This window comes from Populus nigra, chromosome 19 (assembly GCF_951802175.1).
Source record: "Populus nigra chromosome 19, ddPopNigr1.1, whole genome shotgun sequence".
Lineage (NCBI taxonomy): Eukaryota > Viridiplantae > Streptophyta > Magnoliopsida > Malpighiales > Salicaceae > Populus > Populus nigra.
The window spans coordinates 4,138,164-4,158,352 of NC_084870.1; the positions used below are offsets into that span (position 1 = coordinate 4,138,164).

Genomic DNA, 20,189 nt, shown 5'->3' on the forward strand with positions numbered 1-20,189 from the left:
TAAAAGGTTAACCCGGGTGATACAATCCAATAAAGGGTTGAACAAGAAAATTAAGATTCTAGCATAATTGTGCCTATTGTTCAGTTTATATTATCAAGCATAATTGATACGATCTAAGAAAGGGTTGAAGAAGAAAATTTGGATTCTAGCGTAATTGTGTCTATAATCTAGTTTTACGCTCTCAAGCATAACTCTTAATTTCATTTTTGAATCAAGCTGAAATTTAACTAGGAGCTTTCAGCTATGATGTTTTGAATAAATTTGTGTTTTCACGATATAATTGAAACTATCTTGAATATCATCTATCCTTTTTTTTTTACGTTTTATGTTATTAATATGTTTAGGAACAACAGCAAAACGAAATAACATTTTTTTTTTGGTACTAAGATGCTAAAAACACAAAGAGAAAAAAGAAAACTAAAAACTTATGAAACACAAATAAAACAAAATTTTTAAAAAGATATGACCTTATTTCAGAGTATGGTCATATAACCTATATGGAAGAAAGACAAATCCTGGAAATCTAAAAACTCAGGTTTAATAAGAGTGTGACATATAGATTACTTGAACCAAATCACCATCACTATATACTAGAATATAAACTCTCACTTTGTAAATACCAATTCGCGAATGAGATATATAAAGAAGAACGACACAAAGTTAGTTATACTTTGATAAATTTGATTGTTCTTTGTTTATCTAAAGAGAAAAGTATTACATCATACAAAACACAAGTTTATTAAAAAACATTATGGCATAAAGCTCTTGGTTAAATTTCAGTTCGATTCAATAATTGAATTAAGGGTTATGCTCGATAGCATAAAATGAGATAACAAGTATAATTATTTTAAAATCTGAATTTTCTTATTCAATACTTTCTTGGGTCATATCAATAACTCTTAATCATAACTGATTTTATAGCATTGCTCCTAGCTAGCTTTTCCAAATGACTTGATGATTTTATCCTTCACCAAATCAACCTAGAAGACTAAGCTCTGAGGTAAAATGGTTTTTTTCAAGTGATTCATTGGTATTTTCATTATCAATGGAGGTACAAAGGTGTTTTTACATTTTTTAGAATGTGGAAATGATTTATTTATTAGGTATTGCAAAAACTGCAAATAGGTCACCTCCAATGCCTCAAAGAAGTCCACCACCTCCACCTGTATAGGGTTGGGGGAGGTGGGTGACAGCTTGGTGCTTTCTGGTCAACGCAGCTCGCAAAGGACTCACTGTTAGTCGAAGACAAGAGCAGACCTAACTTCGATGAAGAATCTATACATAACACAAAACAAGAGAGGAGTCACCCAGAGAATTACAGTTTTCCCAAAAATACTAGTCCGGCTAAGCAGGAAAATGTACAGACCCATGTTGCTGGCAGGAGGAATGTGCGTAATATATCACATGTGCCCAAGGATTCCAATGGCTTTGAATTAACCTTTTCTCAGGAAGAAACAGGCATGGAAAGGCTGATCAAAGCATCAAAACCAGCTGCCACGTGTTTATTTCAAGATGAGGCTTTTAATACTTTTGTTACTGAATTTGATAGCAATAAGCTCAGCTCTAGAGTTAGTCGTGACAAAGGGGGGAAGGAAGAAGCGTTAGAGGCTGAAATAGAGAAGCTTAAAGAGCAGCTGAAGCAGGTAAACTCTGAGAAGGCTGAAATAACTTCGAAATTTGAAAAGCTTTCTGCCATTTGTCGATCCCAGAGACAGGAGATACAGGAGCTCAAGCAAACTCTAGCTGCTAGAACTCCCTCACCAAATAAATACCAAGCCTCACCTAGAATTCAACCATCTGCAAGTCCTCTGGTATTATTTTCATTGATGTTTTCACCACTGTATTTGCTACAGAGACTGTCTGTCCATGTCTTTTTCTTTATTTATTCCCATCACAGCAAGAAAAATCTGACTGGAGTACCCTAAGCCTAGAGACAAAGCCATGGCAAGCATTTGCAGATGATAAGAAGTCACAGAAGCAGCATCTTTCAAAAGGCAACAGTCCACAGTCTGTTAGAACCAGAAATGCACACCAGAATAAGCAGGCTGCTGAATTAACATCCGATTTTGATTCCTGGGGTTTCGGATCAGAGAATTTTACAGCTGTCCCAGCCACCAGCTCCCAAATTCCAGTGTCCAATACTGAAGTGAGCGTAGGTGGTTATAAGATTACGGTGAGCAAGCCAGCTACTCAACCTGCTGGATGGGCTGGTTTCTAGCTAAGTCATTTGCGAAGCCATATAAGAAGGTATATTTACATTAGAACCGTGACATTTTTCCTAAGAGATAAATATAGGGAGAAGTGAAAAAATATATGGCCTTTTGGACTTGTTTGTTGTATTGAGTGCTTCCGTTTGTAGATTCACATTTTTCTATAGAACATTTGAACATGTTCTCTTGTCCTTTTATTGTTCTGTTTGTTGCTATTGTTGTTTTAACAAGCTATCTGATTTTCTTTTTTCTCGTACTCTTTGTGTGCAAAATGCTATTGCTTCAATAATGAGATTGAATACGCAGTGGAAAGATTAACATTATGGAGTGGCCAATCATGCTAGTGAGTCTGCCAGGTTACATCAAGTTAATTCATTTGCAATTTTAATTTTTTTTTATTAAAAAAATATTAATAATATCTTAATACTTTTAATATTAAAATATCTTTTAATTTGATTTGAGTTGTCCTGTTGGTCATTGAATTAATATTATGACAAATTTTTTCTTGGCTAAAAAAATAACCTCGGAATTAGGGGTAGAATGATCATTTTACTATGATTCAATGCCATTTTCAAATTGTTTCGGGGGTAAATTACTTTTCATTTTTTTAGAATAATTAACAAAAAAAACTTGAGTTTTTTTCATTTTCAAATTGTTCAGGGGTAAATGATTTTTATGTCTAAAGGGTTTTATGTCCTTTATATTTTTTTTATCACAATTAAATTATTTAATTACCTCTGGGCTTTTATGTCCTTCAAGGTGTTTTGGTTTTTTTTATCGTGGTTTTTTTTTGTTAATGTCAAGTTAACTCAAATATTTTTATATTTTAATAAATTTTTAATATTTTTTAAAAAACTTTGTTGATGTGTCCTATATACGCGCCAACAAGTGGACGATATGTGCAATGTTGTTTGGTTACCAAACACCAATTTTCACATTGACGTTTGAAAGGTCTTAAAACCCCTTACCTGAAAGGATGACGCGTGTGTTAAACACACCTCCAGTTTGGCGTTGACGACCATTTTTTTCTTCCCTCTTCATCTCTCTCTCGAACCTTAAATTCAACATCAACCCCTCCAAAATTTCAAGCTAGCCCCTTTAATTTTTTTTCCTAAACATTTGACTTATGTTTTTTTTATTACTATTTCTTTCATTTTGAATAATTTATAAAATTATATTTTTTTTCAATTTCACCCTCTTCTACCTTTTCTCTTTCAAATTTGATCCCCTTTTTTATTACTATTTATTTTGTTTGGGATCTTCTTCTTTTTTTACAATTTCATCCTCCTTGTGTTTTTTTTCCTTATCAAATTTGATCCATGTTATAATGATTGTTAAGTTTTATTAAATTTGCAAGTTTTTTTAAATTGATATTTTTTTTTCATAATTTTATCCTTCAACATGAAATTTATTGGGAATTAAGCTTTTTGGTTTAATCCTGGCCCAATATTTCATGGGTTGCGAGTTTCAGAGATTAGACCAGTTTAGGAGATTTGTGTCAGGTTTGTTTGGTTTTTTATTTTTCTTTGTTAAAGCTATTTTTTTTCATTTTTATTATTCAACAATTATTCAATTGGATTTTGGTTCCATTGTTTTTATTTATTTGTTTTCCATAAAAAAGCATTTTCGTGTCGTTTTATTTGTCATTCTTCATTTGGTTTTTTGGCTAATTCTCTACATTGATAATACCTTTTCTATTCCATCCTTCAATATTTAAAATAATTTTTTTAAAATAATTTATAAAATTAAAATTCTTTTTCAATTTCATTCTCCTTTAGTTTATTAATTTTTTAAATTTAGTTCTCATTCTTTTGATTGCTATTTGTTTTGTTTGAGATAAATTTTTACTTTTTTTTTTAATTTCAGCCTCCTTAAGTTTTTTTTTTTCCTATCAAATTTGATCATTTTTTTTCTTAATACTATTTTTTTTTTTGCTTTCATAGATATTTTAAATTGATATTTTTTATTTCATTATTCAACATTAGATTAGTTGGAACTGAGCTTATTGACTAAGCCCGAGTCTACGTTTTCATGAGCTTTGGGTTTTAGAGATTAACCCATTTTAGGGAGGTTCAATCGAGTTTACTTGGTTTTGTTTTCTTTTTTTCTTTAAGCTCGTGTTTTTTAAGTTTCATCTTTCAATATTTATTTAATTGGAAACTAGGCTCTGTTATTTTTATTTATTTTCTTTTGGTATAATTTTTCACTAATTTTGAAAATGACTTAGGTTTTCTCGGGTTTTTTTATTTGGTGTTCTTTATTGGATATACTTTTGGTTAATCAATATTAAATTGTTTGAAAATTAAGCTTCTTGATTCAGTTTGGGTCTAGGATTTAATGAGTTGTGAGTGTGAGATATTAGCTTAAGTTTAAAAGGTTCATCCGAGTTTGCTTGGTTTATTATTTTTTTAAGCTAATTTGTTTTAGTTTTATTATTTAAAATTTATATCATTTGTGATTAGGTTTCATTTTTTCTTTATCTTCCTTCTATTTGATGTTTTTCAAATTTTTAAAATGACATGGTTGTCTTGGATCTTTTTATTTATTGGATTTATTTTTGTAAGTTTTCTAAATGGATTTTTTTCTTGATTTTATCTTTTAATATTGTATTGGTTGAGAATTAATTTTATTTTTTGGTTCCATCATTCAAAGTTAGGTTTTCTTAATAGTACGTTTCATGATTTTCTTTGATTTTCTTTTTATTCGTTCATCTTGATCCCATCCCATAAATCGCAGGTTTTGTAAGTTGACTTAGATTGGCTTGATATTTTAGGGTCACTCTTTTAAAATTTTAATATTTTTTATACTATGTCTTTCAATGTTGAATTGTTTTGGAATTGAGCTACGTGTTGTTTTCTAGTTTGCCTTCTATTCGATTGTTTTATTCACATGATCCGAATAACAGAGCTTTATTTGCTTGGTTTTTTTTGTTTTGTTTTTTGTAATTGATTATCTTTTCAATCTTGTCATTCGATGCTGAATTTATTTGGAATTCGACTTGATTTTTTTTATTTTCTTATCTTAGTCTCATGACTTGGCTTGTATATTTGACATGCTCAGTTAGGTTGGCATTGATCACTTTTTTTTATTATTCTTTTTAATTTTGTTCTTTTAATTTTGATCGGCTGAAATCTTAATTTTGTTGTTTTTAACTGGTTTTTTTTTTTTTTTTGCATGATCCCTGTTCTTTCTTCTCGGTTGGGTTTATTCCTCGAGCCCTATTTTAAAAAAACTTTCTTAAAAGATGCTGGTGTCACCAGAGTCTATTTTTACTAATTAAAAAAAAATATTCTGACATGCAGCATAGCTCGGATTCATAAGTCTAAGGAGGCAAAACTCAAAAATATATCTAATGTCAAGGTAGCTTACGAGGCTCGGAATTTCAAACCCGAGACTATCTTTCAATTATCTAGCAAAACGTTTGTAATCCTTTAATCCTATACCAAAGAAAATTAATATAGGTGAGTCGAGGGGTTGACCATGCTTCCTTATTGATTTTTTATATTCAGATTTTAGGTCTGAATATAAATATTATGACGGGAAGGAGAGGGGAAGGGAAGCCAAGATTAACCTTCCTCTTCCCCTTTCTTCATATATATATATATATATATATATATATATATATATATATATATATATATATATATATATATATATATATATATATATATATATGTATATATGTATATATATATATATGTATATATATATATATATATATGTATATATATATATATATATATGTATATATATATGTTGAAAATCACTTATAAAAGAAACATATTTTTAATTATTATGCAAGTTGTTCCCCCTTTATTTAATAATATTTCAAAATCCAATATACTCAAGAATAAAATTTTTAAGTGTTTGGAGAATAGATAATCACATATTTATATTAATATTTTCTTTTCCAGATTTCACGAATTAAATTAATAGTTGGTAATAAAAAAAATTAAAATCTGCAAAACAATTTATTTTGATGAGTTTTAATTAAGGACCCTCGGATAATTAAATTAATAACTTTTAGTAAAAAGTTACATTAAATAAAAGAATTAGTTTTTAATTTTAAAAACAAGAGTATTTATTCTTGTTTTTATATAATAAATATTTTGAGAATAAAAATATAAATATTTAAAAAACAAAAATTATAAACTTTTTATTGGATGATATATGAGGTATATACATCTCAATATTAGAAGTAGATACTAATCATATATCGTTCAACATAAAGTTATGAGAAATTGAGAATTTGTAGGGTAGGGCAGCTTGTTTATTCAAAGCACAGTTCTGTCTGTGTAAGCCATTAGATTTTCATGGCATCGATGAACGGAACCTCCAGCTTTCGATTGAAGAAGCATCCGATATACTCTTGCACGGTGACAGTCTTGTATAAAGGTGGACTTCCGAGCTTAATTAGTTCTTTGGCAGGACCAACTTTGAAAGATAAGTTAGGATAGCAGAAGGAAACTATGGATCGTCTCTCCTTTGATTTGTTTACCACAGCTCTATGCTCTGGTGCTTTGTATAGCCCATTGCTTAATATCTGCATTTTTCAATTAAATTATCCAACTACACATCTTATAATCAATTCATTAGAGCACAACTCGAAAAAAAAATCTAGTATAATTATTTATTATAACTTGAACAAACTGCTCAAATACCCCCACTTTCCTTTTTCTTCAGTTGATATGAAATATTTTACTCACATGAACACCTAGTATAATTATTTACTCACCTCTGTGATCTGCCCCATGTTTACAACAATGGCACCATCTAAAGGTTCAACAAAAATCCAATGATCATCCTTTAGAACCTGCAATCCAGGTGTATCTCCACAGTCAAGCAAAAGAGCGAAGCCAGGGATGTCAACATGTGGGGTTAGCCCCATAACTCTTTCAGGTTGAGGACAAGGTGGGTAGTAATTCATCCTTATTTGATATTGTCCTTCTTCATAAGCATCGTAGAGCTCTTGACTCTCAATCCCAAGCCCCATGGCCATGAATCTTGTTAAGGCAACAGCAATTTGCCTCATGTCTTGAGAATACCTGTCCAAGGATTCCCTGATAGACAAAATGTACTTTGTTTAGTTAATCATCATGACAGTCAACAGCAGTAACTTGGTGATGCTAATTAGTTGCTAGTACCTGAATTTTGGAGGGTTTTCGGGCCAGATTTCAAGGTTTCTGTCTTCAATGGGAAGAGCTTTGAGGAAAATCATGTCACTCCATTCAAGCTTTTGTTCTTCTGAGGTCACAAATGCTTGACCATAGCCTTCAAGGCTTCCTGGTTTATGTGCCCAGCGTTTCTTCTCTTTTAAGGGAAGGTCAAAGAACTCTTGAGTTTGCTTGTTCATGTTTCTCAGTGATTCGTCTGAAACTCCATGGTTTATTAACTGCAAAATCATATCATTACGTACAGAGAACTTTTTTTTTATACGGTATATTACTTTGTTAGGTTATGTATAACAACACTTTTCTAGTTGATCAAGACTCAATTAATAATAATAATAATAATAATAAACCTTATCTTTAGAGGCTAGTGGCATCAGCCGTATCTCTTGAGAGAAAAATCAAATCTCCATCAGCCTTAACTAACTATTTAGTTCGATTACTTTCTTATCTGACCATTGAAAAATGAGAGATTTGCCTTCATAGATCTAATATAAACACTTAATAATTATGTAACCATTATAAGATAGATCACTTTCAAGATATTCAAGCACGAGATTCAATTTTTAAGATTTTGTTTATTTATTTTGAACATCGGTGTTCCTTGTTCATCACGACTTGAAGTTAACATCAACATCCTTTAAAGTCATACTACAGACAAATTATTCTTGTAATGCTTCTTCAGCCTTTCTTCAACGTTTTCCAGCTGGGCAAGAACAGTAAAACAAATCGAACTTTGACCATTTGCTATCGAAATTGTCAGTAAATTTAGTCAGCACTGCAGACATCACTCACATTAGCTTAATTTTACAAGTACATGGTTCAAAGCTATCCTTTGCTGACTTTTGAACACTTCAAATTGTTGACAAGTAGGTAATAGATTTCAATCGATGCAATTTGACTTGAGATAAAGAGTTTAAATTAAGAGCAGTTATTTCATAAGGCAAATTATTAATTACAATCATATAGTAATTTTGACAATGGAGCTTAATGACGAAAAACACATTTTGCATATCACTACAAATCTACAATGTTGAGATCGTTCACACAAGTCAGATAAAACTCAAGTTTTATAGTTTTCAGGATAGTTCGTGGATGAAATTTTTATTTGTATTTGAAAATGAAGGCAATAGTTGCATCTCCCTCCCTTGGATTTGGTACCATATATGCTCTCTCCAGTAAGAACATCGAACTTGGATTACAACAAGCTAAAGAACCAGATAGTTTAAGAAGAGAACAAATTATCCAATATGTGTTCTCTCCCACCTCTTGTCTCAAGCTCGGATTCAATAATATTCCTCCTTCCGGTGCTGTATATATCACTTTATTTTCACTTTTCATTAAAACAATATCCACGTTCATGAAATAAAAAAAATAAATTAAAAGCTATGATTGGTCGGTAAAAGGAAGGGAAATAACTCACATGCTGGAGTGTGCAACATGTTTGAATATACACACTGCTCATGCATGTTAGAACTTGTATATTAATTGCCTAGTTTTACGTTACCTGAAATATGCCCCATTCTTTGCAAGCAGCATGAAACTTTTGAAGCTCTGTCTCTTGAGACTCTGAATCGACCAGCTTGGCCATATCAATCGACGGCACACGGAGAGTTTTGTCGGAGGGAACGGTGCCGATGATGCTGTCCATGTCGTCTCTTGTGTATCTAGATGGCACGGTCTCAAGTTTCAGGCTGGCAAGCTCCTGTACACTCGGAACAGGGATAGAAGATTCAAGATTCTTTGGTTCCAGGCCCATTATCTTTCCAAACTCAATTCTCAGATAGTGAACAAAATGATTTGTGTTGCTGCTGGATCAAGTAAGAACTGATATTTAGCAAGATCTAGATTCATACTTTGAGGCTAAAGAGATAGTACCTTTATACACAAGGGAGAAGCGACCACGGAAAAAAATATATTAATCTATTAATTAATTAACCAGCACTTGATCAATTGCGTTGACCATCCATTAATTAATATTGGGTGTCATCAATTTCCTTCATAACAGTACTATACAACTATATCATTCATTCAATTTATAACAGTACTCTCTCTGTGTGTGGGGGCTTAATACTTTGGAAATAGAAAAAAAAAATGAATATCTAGACTAGTTATTTTTTCTATAATATCTCTTAGGTTTGAGGCTGCTTTATTGGTAGTCTTCCTCCAATCGTTTTTAATGTACCTTTTTTCTTATATTTTTTAGGCTCTAAGTAGAGATTTTCGATAATCTGTTTACTTTATTTTGTTAGATTTTTTTTTATTTTCTTACTTGTTGTTACTTTTTTTTAAGGCTTTAAATAGAAATTTTAGATGTGTTTTTATTTTTTTACATTTTAGTTCACGAAATCAAATATTAGTGTAATAAATCGATTCAACAATTAAACCTCTTTTACTGAATTTTAATTTTCTAGTTTAAGATAATAATGATAATAATAATAATAATGATAATAAGAAGAAGAAGAAGAAGGTATCTTCAATAGCAGAAACAAATCTCTAGGAGCTTAAACTATTTAGTTCAGATTACTCATTTCACCATTGAAAATTAGAGAATTGTCTTTTTTGATTTAATAATGATGATGTTCTAAAATTCAATATGTTCAAGAATAAGATTTTTGAGTGTTTGAATAATGAATAATTACATGTTCATGTCAATATTCCTTTCTTCAGAGTTCACTAAGTTGATGGTTGGTGGTAGACAGTCTAATACCTGCAAAACAATCATTTTTTGTAAGGTTTAAGAATTCTCTGATAATAAAGTTAGTGATTTTTAATAAGGAATTGCAATAAATAAAAAATGAGCTTTAAATTTTAATAACAAGAGTATAATTTTTTTTTTTTGTTAAATTGTATTTAGATAATAAAAATTATGAACCCTTTACTTGAGTGGTTCAGAGGTTGCATATAGCCTCTGAATCTTATCAAGTTACTTGAATAGAGAGGTTGAAGTGTTATTTTTTTCTAATAGTATTAATGAGAGATAAATATTCCTTACACAATATTAATATTGATGGAAATATGATAGGCTCTTAGGAGACTTAAACACTTAGGAGGTGTAGGAAGATAATTATTCTTGACTTTTAACATTTTATATTAAGAGCTGTAAGAATAAACAAATAAAGTCTCATGACCCAACATGAGACCTACAATGATCGTCAGTTTCATACTTGGACTTGAAATGATGTCAAACTCAAGGGTAATAAGTCTGAAAGGTTTGTCAAACCCACATGTATTTGAGCTCAATATGCAGTGAACCCAGGAATATTGGGTCTGACAGCTCGTCAGACCCACATGTAATTGGGCTTAGCATATAGATAAACCCAAGGATATTAGGTATGTCTGCTCGCCAGACCCACATTTACTTAGGCTCAGCACATGGTTAAACCCAGGGTTATTGGGTTTAGTAGCTTGCCAAATCCACATGTATTTGGACTCAACGCGTGGTTAAACCCAAAGGTGGTGGATCTAATAACTCTCCAGACCCATATGTATTTGGACTCAGCATGTAGTTGACCCCAATGATATTAGGTTTTAAAACTTGCTAAACCCATATGTATTTAGGCTCAGCAAGTAGTTAAACCCGATGATATTGGGTCTGGCAGGTCACCAGACTGATATGTATTTGGGCCCAGTACGTGGATAAACTAAGGGTGTTGGGTCTGGCAACTCATTAGACCCAAATGTACTCATGCTCAACATGTAGCTAAATCGAATGATGTTGGGTCTAGTAACTTGTCACGTCCACGTATACTCGGGCTCAGCATGTAACAGAACCCAAACATATTAGGTCTGAGATCTTGCTAAACTCACATGTACTTAGGTTCAGCACAAAGCTGAACTTAAGGATGTTGAGTCTAGCAACTCATCAAACCTAAATGTACTCGAGCTCAACATGTAGCTGAATTTAATGATGTTGGGTGTGACAACTCGTCAAACTCACATATACTCGGGCTCAACACGTATTTAAACGCAATGATGTTGGGTCTAGCAACTTGTCACACCCGCATGTACTCGAGGCTTAACATGTAGCTGAACCCAAACATGTTAAGTGTAACATCTTGCTAGACCTACATGTACTTGAGTTTAGTGTATGATTGAACCCAAAGACGTTGGGTCTGGCAGCTTGTCATACCAAAATATACTCGAGCTCAACATGAAGTCAAATCCAATGATGTTGGGTTTGACAACTCATCAAACTCACATGTATTTGTGCTCAACACGTAGTTGAACCTAAGCATGTCGGGTCTGACAACTTGCCAGATCCACACATATTTGGACTCAACATATAGGTGAATCCAAGAATGTTAGGTCTGGTTATTTGCAAAACTCATATGTATATGGGCTCAGCACAACGTACTTAAACTTAACATGTAGCTAAACTTAAAGATGTTGGATCTGCTTACTTGTCAAACTCATATCTATATAGACTCATTATGAAATTAAACTCAAATATTGGGTTTGGAAGAAAACTAAACTCATATCATTTAGGGCCCCGTTTGTTTGCAGGAAAGTAGTTTCCTTTTGGAAAGTGAATTCCTGGGAAAGTGAATTCCAGGAAAGTGAATTCCGGGAAAGTATTTTCCGATGTTTGGTAGTGTAATGGAAAATGAGTTGGAAAACACTTTCCAGTGTTTGGTTATGTTATGGAAAATGAGCTGGAAAATAACTTATTAATGTTTTATTTTTTCAAGTTTATTAAAATAATGTTGACCAACTTTTCCAATGGCAAACAAACACATGAAAGTTTGGAAAGTGGTTTCCCGGAAACCACTTTCCGGAAAACAAACACTTTCCTAGAAACCAAACCAAATTTTTCTTTGACTGGAAAGTGTTTTCCGTTGACAGAAAAGTGTTTCCGTTGACTAGAAAGTGTTTTCCGTTGACCGGAAAGTGTTTTCCGTTGACCAACTTTCCTAGTGGCAAACAAACACAGAAAAGTTTGGAAAGTGGTTTCCCGGAAAATGAATTCCGAGAAACAAACATGGCCTAGGTTTAACATTCTACTCAACCTATGCATGTTAGATTATCACTCGGCATCTAACTCTTTTAAACATGAAGTGTATATATATATATTCTCTCTTCCATCAAATAACTCCATTACCTTGTGTACTTGTTAATAATTTTAAAGTGTGCAAAAGTCAGTGAAGAATGGTTACTTGCGACCTTGCCCACCGATACTCAAAATAAAACGAATATATAAATGATTATTAAATGAACATCGGTGAGCAAGGTAGCAAGTAGCCATCCTTTACTGACCTTTGCACTTTAAAATTGTTAGCAATTATACAACAATTTAAATAGAGTTCAGCTGATGCAATTTGACGTAAGATAAAGCGTACAAAAACCACTTATTTTTATTAATTATAATAAAAAAAATCGTAATTTTGACGAAAAACACATTTTGAATATCTATATATTGTCATAGTCATGACCGCACTGTTATTTTTGTAATTAATTTGGTCATATATAAGGGAGAAGCCATCACGGAAAATATATTAATCAAGTATGTTTAATTTGCAAAAAAAAAATAATACATCAATTTTTTTTTATTTTTTGATAATTATAAAGTGTTGATATCAAAAATTAAAAAACAAATCTACAAAAAATTATTTTAATATATTAAAAATATATATTTTTAAAGAATAACATATATTACAATACCAAACATTTGTAATTTCTTGGTAACAGTATACAACGAGACCATTCATTCAATGGTGGTGTGAGTAATCAATAATGGTAAATATATAAATTAAATATAAAATAATTATTTTTAAATAGATTTTTTATTGATGTAGACAAATAACGACACCTAGTATATGCTAAAAAAACAGGTTATTTTACATAAACAAACGGAATCTTGACTTTGAACTATCTAGTACACGTTTCTCCACCAAAAATTTGTTGGTCTTGTTTCTCTAAGCTACCATTTTTGGATTTTTAACCTAGAAAACAGGAACAGAAGCCTGGACAAACGGAGTGAATGGCATCCATCATCCACCATGGATAAATCATGGGATGGGCTTACAGATTCCAACAACTAAAGATCCAAGAATCCCATAATCCGGGCTGAGAATTTCAGACCAAGATCTGTTAGTTTGTTTTCTTTTTATGACGAAACAGTAAGCCCAAGTTATTGGACCCCAGCTTAAGAACACACACAGAGTCCTCTCCTCTGGCACATGGCTGGCTCCTTGTTACAAGACAGAGAACAAACACTAACGGATTTCAAAATCCACTGTAAACTAAATAACACCTGTTTAATAATTTATTTCAAGTCCCTTTTTTTTTTCTAATTTTTAATTTTTGAGAAAAAAAAGGGGAAAAAAATAATCAAAATCACAGTCTGTAAGCTCAGAGTCTATCCGCCAGCTTAAGAGGATGATAAATCTTTCTAGTTTCTGCATCTTAAACGGCATCGTATTCAGTTCTTAAGCTAATTATTTAGTGTTCTAAAAATCTCTGCAGCCAAATCCCACTAGTGGCTTTGAAATTTAGGGCTTGTTTTGCGGTGGCGCTGAGCTAAAGGAGTTTTGTTTTGGGTATCAAAGCTGGCTATGGATTACGAACCTTACGATAGCAGTGGTGAGCTTCTACCTGCAAAGATCAAACCTTTTTGTGTTTCTTTATATGGGTTTTTGTTAAAAAAAAAATATCTCTAGTGAGTTTCTTGGAGGGTTAAATAATGGGTTTTTTTTATTGGTTAGGGTCAGGGTTTGTTTGAATTTTGATATGTAAACTGTTGGGTTTTAATGAGGTGTTTGCAAATTGATTGGTTTTTAATTTTTTTTTTTTGGAGGAAAAAGATGGCATTTTTTAGATAGGAAGTGTGAGATTTGTTTTTGAAACATATTGTTTTTTGAGGTTTATTTGATGTTTGAATTGGTATCATTCAGGCAATAGTGAGGTGTGATAGTAATTATGATTGGTATTGGAGTGTTATTTTTTTCAAGTTAAGTGGGAATTGTACTTTTGAAAGTATAGTTTTCGCAAGTTGTGCTTTGGTAATTGAAGTTTGTTGGATTTTGGTGATGGGCAGTAGTGTTTTGGGTGTTCTTGAATGTTCTTTTGAGTGTTGAAATTAGAAACTTTAGTTATAAATAGCAAGCTTGAGCAACTTAAAGAGTGTAACTTTCTGCCTTTGGAGCTGTAGCGTTTGGGTGTGCTGCAGAGAGATTAAACAAAATGATGCATTGTTTTGATTATTGGTATCGGCATTTTGTTTGCTTTTGAACACTGTTGAATATCAACTTCAAAATACATGCGAGCTTTTAGCAGTTGTTGATATGCAAGTAGCTGAATACCCTATCATGCCATTGATTACACTTTGAATATGGATTTTGTTTCCTAGCTTGGGGTTTCTTTTATAATGTTAGTACTCTGCTATTCAAATCTTTCTTTAAACCTGAGCTTTTTATCTTCTGGAAATTCCCTTCATGTAAATTTCATCTGGAATTTGTGCTGTCAATGAATAAAATATAATATGGGCTTTGATTTTTGAAAATCTTGCCACTGATTGTTTTATAAAGCAAAGCTTAGAATTTTTTATTCAACAAACTTGATACTAAATGGTAGAGAAAACCTGAATGCAATTCAGTGATAATGTGGTAATGAATCTTCAATGAATCTTCTCTAATTCCAAACAAAATCATTTGGAGGCACAAGCTGCCAAAATTATCAAGATTCTTGAATCTTGAGAAATAAGGGCATCAGTCCTCATGGAATTCATGTTGGTGATGCTTCCAGTTGTGAGAAAGGCTTTGTGCATGGACCTTGCACTTTCAATGATTAAATACCTTATTTAAAGCCTCTTTCAAGTCATTTTATAATCCTGTTTTTGACTTTGCTGGATTCCAGGAACTGATGATGATCTCCCCCCGTCACATCAAAACAGAATTCCCAGAGGGGGTCGTGTGGCAGGGAATGGAAGACCAGTTGGAGGTTCAGTCCCTTATCCTAGAATGTATGGTGAAACTGATATGGAGACTCAAATTCACCAACTTGAGCAAGAAGCATACAGTTCAGTTCTAAGAGCATTTAAAGCACAAGCTGATGCCATCACTTGGGTACTTCTTGTCATAATATTTTTGTGAATTCTAATAACTTTAAATTTGTCCCATCAGGTTTAAATTAACAGCTACATTATATCTATTTTCTTCAGGAGAAGGAAAGCTTGATAACAGAGCTTAGAAAGGAGTTGAGATTGTCTAATGAGGAGCACCGAGAGCTTCTTGCTCGGGTTAATGCAGATGATGTAATACGGAGGATAAGGTATGATTGGATGATGAAGCAATCTTTTCTTTACTTTGCAAATGAAACCCCTTTTGTTTGATCAGAGCAGGTATTGGGTTTTTTTTTTTTTTTTGTATTTAATGTGTATGATTTTGGGCAATGCCATTAGGGAATGGAGACAGGCAGGTGGGCATCAATCTGGCATGCTCACTACAGGTCAAGCTGTTCATGATCCAATACCTAGTCCTACTGTCTCTGCATCTCGCAAGAAACAGAAGATGACATCGTCAATACCTTCTCAGTCCTTTGGTGGGCCTTCTCCATCATTTCACCCACCAGCAGTTTCTGCATCACACCAGCCATCTTCATCTGCTGCTAAACGTGGACCGGGAACAGGACCCAAGGGCAAGAAGCAAAAACCTGTGAGTGAATATTCTTGATACTCAAAAGCTGGCAAGTTCTACTCATTTATACGTCTATTTCTTAATATTTCTTTTTTCCATTTCTCAGGGTTTACCTGGTTCTTCTTCAATGAAGTCCATTCCATACCCATCATCAGGTCCTTCTGGAAGAGGGCAAGTTGCAAATAGAATATCTTCCGGTGCTGTTCCTGAAGGTGCTGATCAATATATTGGGAAGAGAGTCAAAACTAGGTGGCCTGATGATAATCACTTTTATGAGGCTGTTATAACTGACTACAACCCAATTGAGGTATGTATGCTTATTGATTTAGGATTTTTTTTTCAAGTGGTTATGTAGCTCACTTATAACCATTGTTAGGGGCGGCATGCTCTGGTATATGATATGGGAACAGCAAATGAGACATGGGAATGGGTTAATCTGTCAGAGGTATATCTGTTCCTTTGTCAATCGGTTATTTTATTTTAATTTTTTTCTTGTTTTGTTTCTTGTATGGATTGTGCTTTTGAACTGCAATTTAGCCCTGTAAAACCATATTGCCTAAAGCTTTTATATTGTGGGATTTGTTTTCACTGATGAAAAAGAAATGAAAAGTAGGTTGCACCTGCATTATGTTTCCAGAGTAACAGACCTCAAATTGTGAATGAATGTGTTTCATAATTGCTGTACTAAACTAATACTTTTTATTAAATTCTTTAGAGTTGCTTAACCCTGACTTGGATAATTCTTTGCTTTGAGAAGGCAATTCCAAATATTTGCACTTGTCTGGTTTCTTTTCTACTGTCGTGGATTATGCCTAAGATTGCAATCATTGAAGTAGTTAGTTTATGATTCTTACATTGCAAGAAGCAAAAGATTGCTCATATCAGAAGGTTGATGAAGTAGCTCAATGATGTATCTGAAAGTATGATGAAATGGCATGAAGGATGACAGTTATTTTATAAGCAAATATATATATATATGTTTCTTTCTGAACCAAAAAACAAGCTCCAAGGTTTACAAAGACAGCATGCAAGCCTTTTGTAGAAACGCATTAATTAAAATATCATGTAGATCCAGCGTTCAAACAATTTTGGAGCATGGTACAAATATTCAATTTGGGATCAACTGTTGAGACCATGAATAAAAGAGGTGGTTTCTGTTTAAACTTCCATTGACTGACATTCTTTTTCTTGCAGATCTCTCCTGGTGATATACAATGGGTAGATGAGGACCCTGGAATTTCTCATCGTGGCAATTATGGTGGTTCAGGGCATGGGATAAATAGGGCAATGGGCCGGGATGGTGGTCCTGGTCCTGGAAGAAGTAGAGGGGTAACAAAGGGTCAATCCAGGAAAGATTTGTTGCCTTCACAGAATGGGATTGGAAAAAAGGTGCCTGATGATATCCAAATTCTTCATACAGATACTCTAATCAGAGAAGTAAGTGAAAAATGTTGATGAATTCAAAATGTGTAACTTTTTGCACAGGTTATTTAATCAATTGTAAATTTGAACAGGTAGAGAGAGTCTTCAATGCAAATCATCCTGATCCTCTTGAGATTGACAAAGCAAAGAAAGTATTGAAGGTCAGACAAAAAACTGTGGTGGATTCTTTTGCCTGTTCCCAATTTCTTTTCCACTTTCACCAGCATAATCATCAAATTTGCATATCTGAATAGTTAATTTTCTCAAATCAGGATCATGAGCAAGCACTTGTTGATGCAATTTCAAGGCTTGCAGATATTTCTGATGGTGAAAGTGGTACGTATCATACCATCTTGTAACTTTCTCGCATGCTTACTTTGCCTCATGCCAGTCGGTTTTCAGGTAACTGAATAATAGTTGTGTGCTTGTAAAAACTATTTGATATGATATGACTAAACAGTTTCCAAAATAAATAATCATCTGCTTGTTGGAGAAGTAGAAGCATTTCTGGCCGCCCTAGATTCAGATGACCATCATTTTCTATAACCCTCTTGTTCATATCACTCTTGAGGTTAAATTTGAACTTCTTACATAGGCTGTCTCAAAGATCTTGTTTCGGCAGAGGTAGTTGGGAACAGATATACTATCCTGGGTACTGTATGTTTAATAATACAACATTTGAATCACATATTTCCCCTTCGTCTATGTTTTTTAGTTGCTAATTCTTTTTTTACCACAGGGTTAAGGCAATAATCCTTCATTCAAAGCTGATCTTTACACAACATTTGAATTGCATACTTCTCCCATTCCATTTCTGAAACCACTAATATTATTTTCACCAAACAAATAAGTTGTAAAATTTCTATAACAGTGGACAAAATTCCCGTGTCGTAAATTCTTAGTGCTTGCATATTGTTGAAAATGAGCATGCAATCCTTGATAATACTAGACCAGTAGTAGTCCTTGGATAGAACTTCATCCTGTTTGTTGAATGCATATGTGATAATTTGTCTGAAAACAGATGAGGGTGGTCGCCGTTATGGGCAGGCATTGGAGAGAGGATGACAGAACCAGATAACAGGGTAGCAGTGACTCATGCAATGGTAGGGAGACAGATCTGACTCTGAAGAATGTCCACCTTTTTGTATAAATCCTCACTAGAATTATATATTCTTCCCCAACATGGAATTGCTCTTGGTTTGGTTGGTGTAGGATAGGTATTAATGTAGGAATCAAATTGTTGTAGCCAGGTGAAAATTTCTTTGATAACAGTAAAATAGTCACTTTTTGATTGTGTAACATTGTTCATTGATCCGTATTTAGTGTGCTATAATGTATAAATTCTTTTTGTTTTTGCCAATTTATGTTCATGCTTGCTGCAAATGACCGCTGCTCTTTGCTGTCACCTCAATGAATGGAACCGTCTTTCTGATTTTGTTGTTGATTATGAGCCAAATATCGATTTTTGATAATTTTTTGGTGTTTATGAAAAAGGTGTGGTTCATAAACAAAAACCTTTTCATGGAAAGTAACGTGGACACAAATCTTGAGCAAAAAGCTGGGTGCCCTAGTGTCTCTCGTAAAAACCTCGAATAGTATTAAAGTGTGCTCAAGAAGTGGGATAAGTCACGAAACCTTGTCATATCCCACTCGTGATATTCTATGGGCACCAATAAGAGCGGATAAAAAAGAAGCAATGATGCTCCCTGCGCCTCAGCTGTCATCTGGCCCCTTTTGGTGGGAGAGTGACCTTTGCGTCACCACAAAATATGGATCACTTTTGGACTATCTTACGTTGTCTTTTCTTGATGATGATTTTAAAATATCATTTCATAGTTGATACGTATGTTAATTTTGTAAATCTAAACTATAATTGTTGTTAAAAATAGCAATAAAAAAGACTAATTAAATTTGATCTAAAAAATAATAATTCATTTTGCTATTTTAGAGGGAGTCAGGCATAGAAACCGAGGAGATATGAGGGAAAAAGAAAGAAAAAAAAATGAGTTGTGGAGTCACATTTAAACTTTCTTGTTATCATAAGCTGCCGAGTAAAGAAATCTCTGCTAAGACAATTCCAGAAATATTAAGAAAAGTCACTTTTAGAGCTTGAAAGAAACCACACGTGCCGTCACAATATAGCAATTTTCCTCACATATTGATGCGTGTTTTACAAGCACTTGTCAATTTTTTCCTTTCATTTAATTTATTCCATGATTTAGCAAAAAGAAAGGGGATGAACATTTGTTTCAATTTCAACTCAATGCTAAAACTTATTCTTGATATCACAAGAAATTCATATCAAGTCAAATGAAACAAATCATCAAGTTTAATTCTAAATTAATTCAATGTGAAAGGACTTAATTGAAAAAAAAATAAGTCAAGTGACTAAAAAAATTTAAATGGTCAACAAAAAAAATTATCATGAGTAACTATTGCAATTCAAAATTGATTGTCTTCTTTCTATGTTGCACTTCAATCATTTTTTTTAATATTTCTTCTATCTCACATTGTCTTGCTTGTTCATGATTTTAAATATCATTTCATGGTTTATCAAACGTCAATTTTGTAAAACTAAACTATAATTATTATTAAAAATAGCAATCAAAAGAATAAAAATCAAATTTAACATTAAAAAAATGACAGCTCACTTTGCTATTTTAGAGAGGGTCTAGTGTAGAAATCGAGGACATAAGATAGGAAAGAGAGAAAAAGAAAGAAAAGAAGAATGAGTTATTGGAGCTCCGTCGTCATCA

At 32.9% G+C, this 20,189-nt stretch overlaps 3 protein-coding genes across 3 annotated transcripts; 2 read left to right on the forward strand and 1 right to left on the reverse strand.

Annotated features, from left to right (window-relative positions):
* Positions 1-1,444: 1,444 nt before the first annotated feature.
* Positions 1,445-2,338, forward strand: LOC133679435 (uncharacterized). Its single transcript, XM_062102035.1, has 2 exons — positions 1,445-1,811; positions 1,898-2,338. The coding sequence occupies exons 1-2, from the start codon at positions 1,461-1,463 to the stop codon at positions 2,216-2,218; spliced, it is 672 nt and encodes a 223-aa protein (XP_061958019.1). The 5' UTR covers positions 1,445-1,460; the 3' UTR covers positions 2,219-2,338.
* A 4,002-nt stretch (positions 2,339-6,340) lies between these two features.
* On the reverse strand, positions 6,341-9,217 carry LOC133680523 (protein SRG1-like). The gene is made up of 4 exons (XM_062103524.1): positions 8,886-9,217; positions 7,355-7,602; positions 6,946-7,270; positions 6,341-6,753 (listed from the first exon to the last, which is right to left on the reverse strand). Exons 1-4 carry the CDS (start codon positions 9,135-9,137, stop codon positions 6,514-6,516), a joined length of 1,065 nt encoding a protein of 354 aa, XP_061959508.1. The 5' UTR covers positions 9,138-9,217; the 3' UTR covers positions 6,341-6,513.
* Positions 9,218-13,265: 4,048 nt separating this feature from the next.
* On the forward strand, positions 13,266-18,793 carry LOC133679140 (protein EMSY-LIKE 3). The gene is made up of 10 exons (XM_062101645.1): positions 13,266-13,960; positions 15,233-15,441; positions 15,537-15,646; positions 15,777-16,029; positions 16,118-16,318; positions 16,388-16,456; positions 17,206-17,448; positions 17,526-17,594; positions 17,706-17,769; positions 18,455-18,793. The coding sequence occupies exons 1-10, from the start codon at positions 13,933-13,935 to the stop codon at positions 18,496-18,498; spliced, it is 1,290 nt and encodes a 429-aa protein (XP_061957629.1). The 5' UTR covers positions 13,266-13,932; the 3' UTR covers positions 18,499-18,793.
* Positions 18,794-20,189: the final 1,396 nt, after the last annotated feature.

Coding starts and splice junctions, on each gene's coding strand:
- LOC133679140 (XM_062101645.1), top strand. CDS start 13,933: ATGGATTACGAACCTTACGATAGCAGTG. Junction 13,961..15,232: donor CGAACCTTACGATAGCAGTG/GTGAGCTTCTAC, acceptor GCTGGATTCCAG/GAACTGATGATGATCTCCCC. Junction 15,442..15,536: donor AAGCTGATGCCATCACTTGG/GTACTTCTTGTC, acceptor TATTTTCTTCAG/GAGAAGGAAAGCTTGATAAC.
- LOC133680523 (XM_062103524.1), bottom strand. CDS start 9,137: ATGGGCCTGGAACCAAAGAATCTTGAATCTTCTATCCCTGTTCCGAGT. Junction 7,603..8,885: donor AAGAATGGGGCATATTTCAG/GTAACGTAAAAC, acceptor ATGATTTTGCAG/TTAATAAACCATGGAGTTTC. Junction 7,271..7,354: donor GAAAACCCTCCAAAATTCAG/GTACTAGCAACT, acceptor TTTGTCTATCAG/GGAATCCTTGGACAGGTATT.
- LOC133679435 (XM_062102035.1), top strand. CDS start 1,461: ATGGAAAGGCTGATCAAAGCATCAAAACCAGCTGCCACGTGTTTATTT. Junction 1,812..1,897: donor AACCATCTGCAAGTCCTCTG/GTATTATTTTCA, acceptor TTCCCATCACAG/CAAGAAAAATCTGACTGGAG.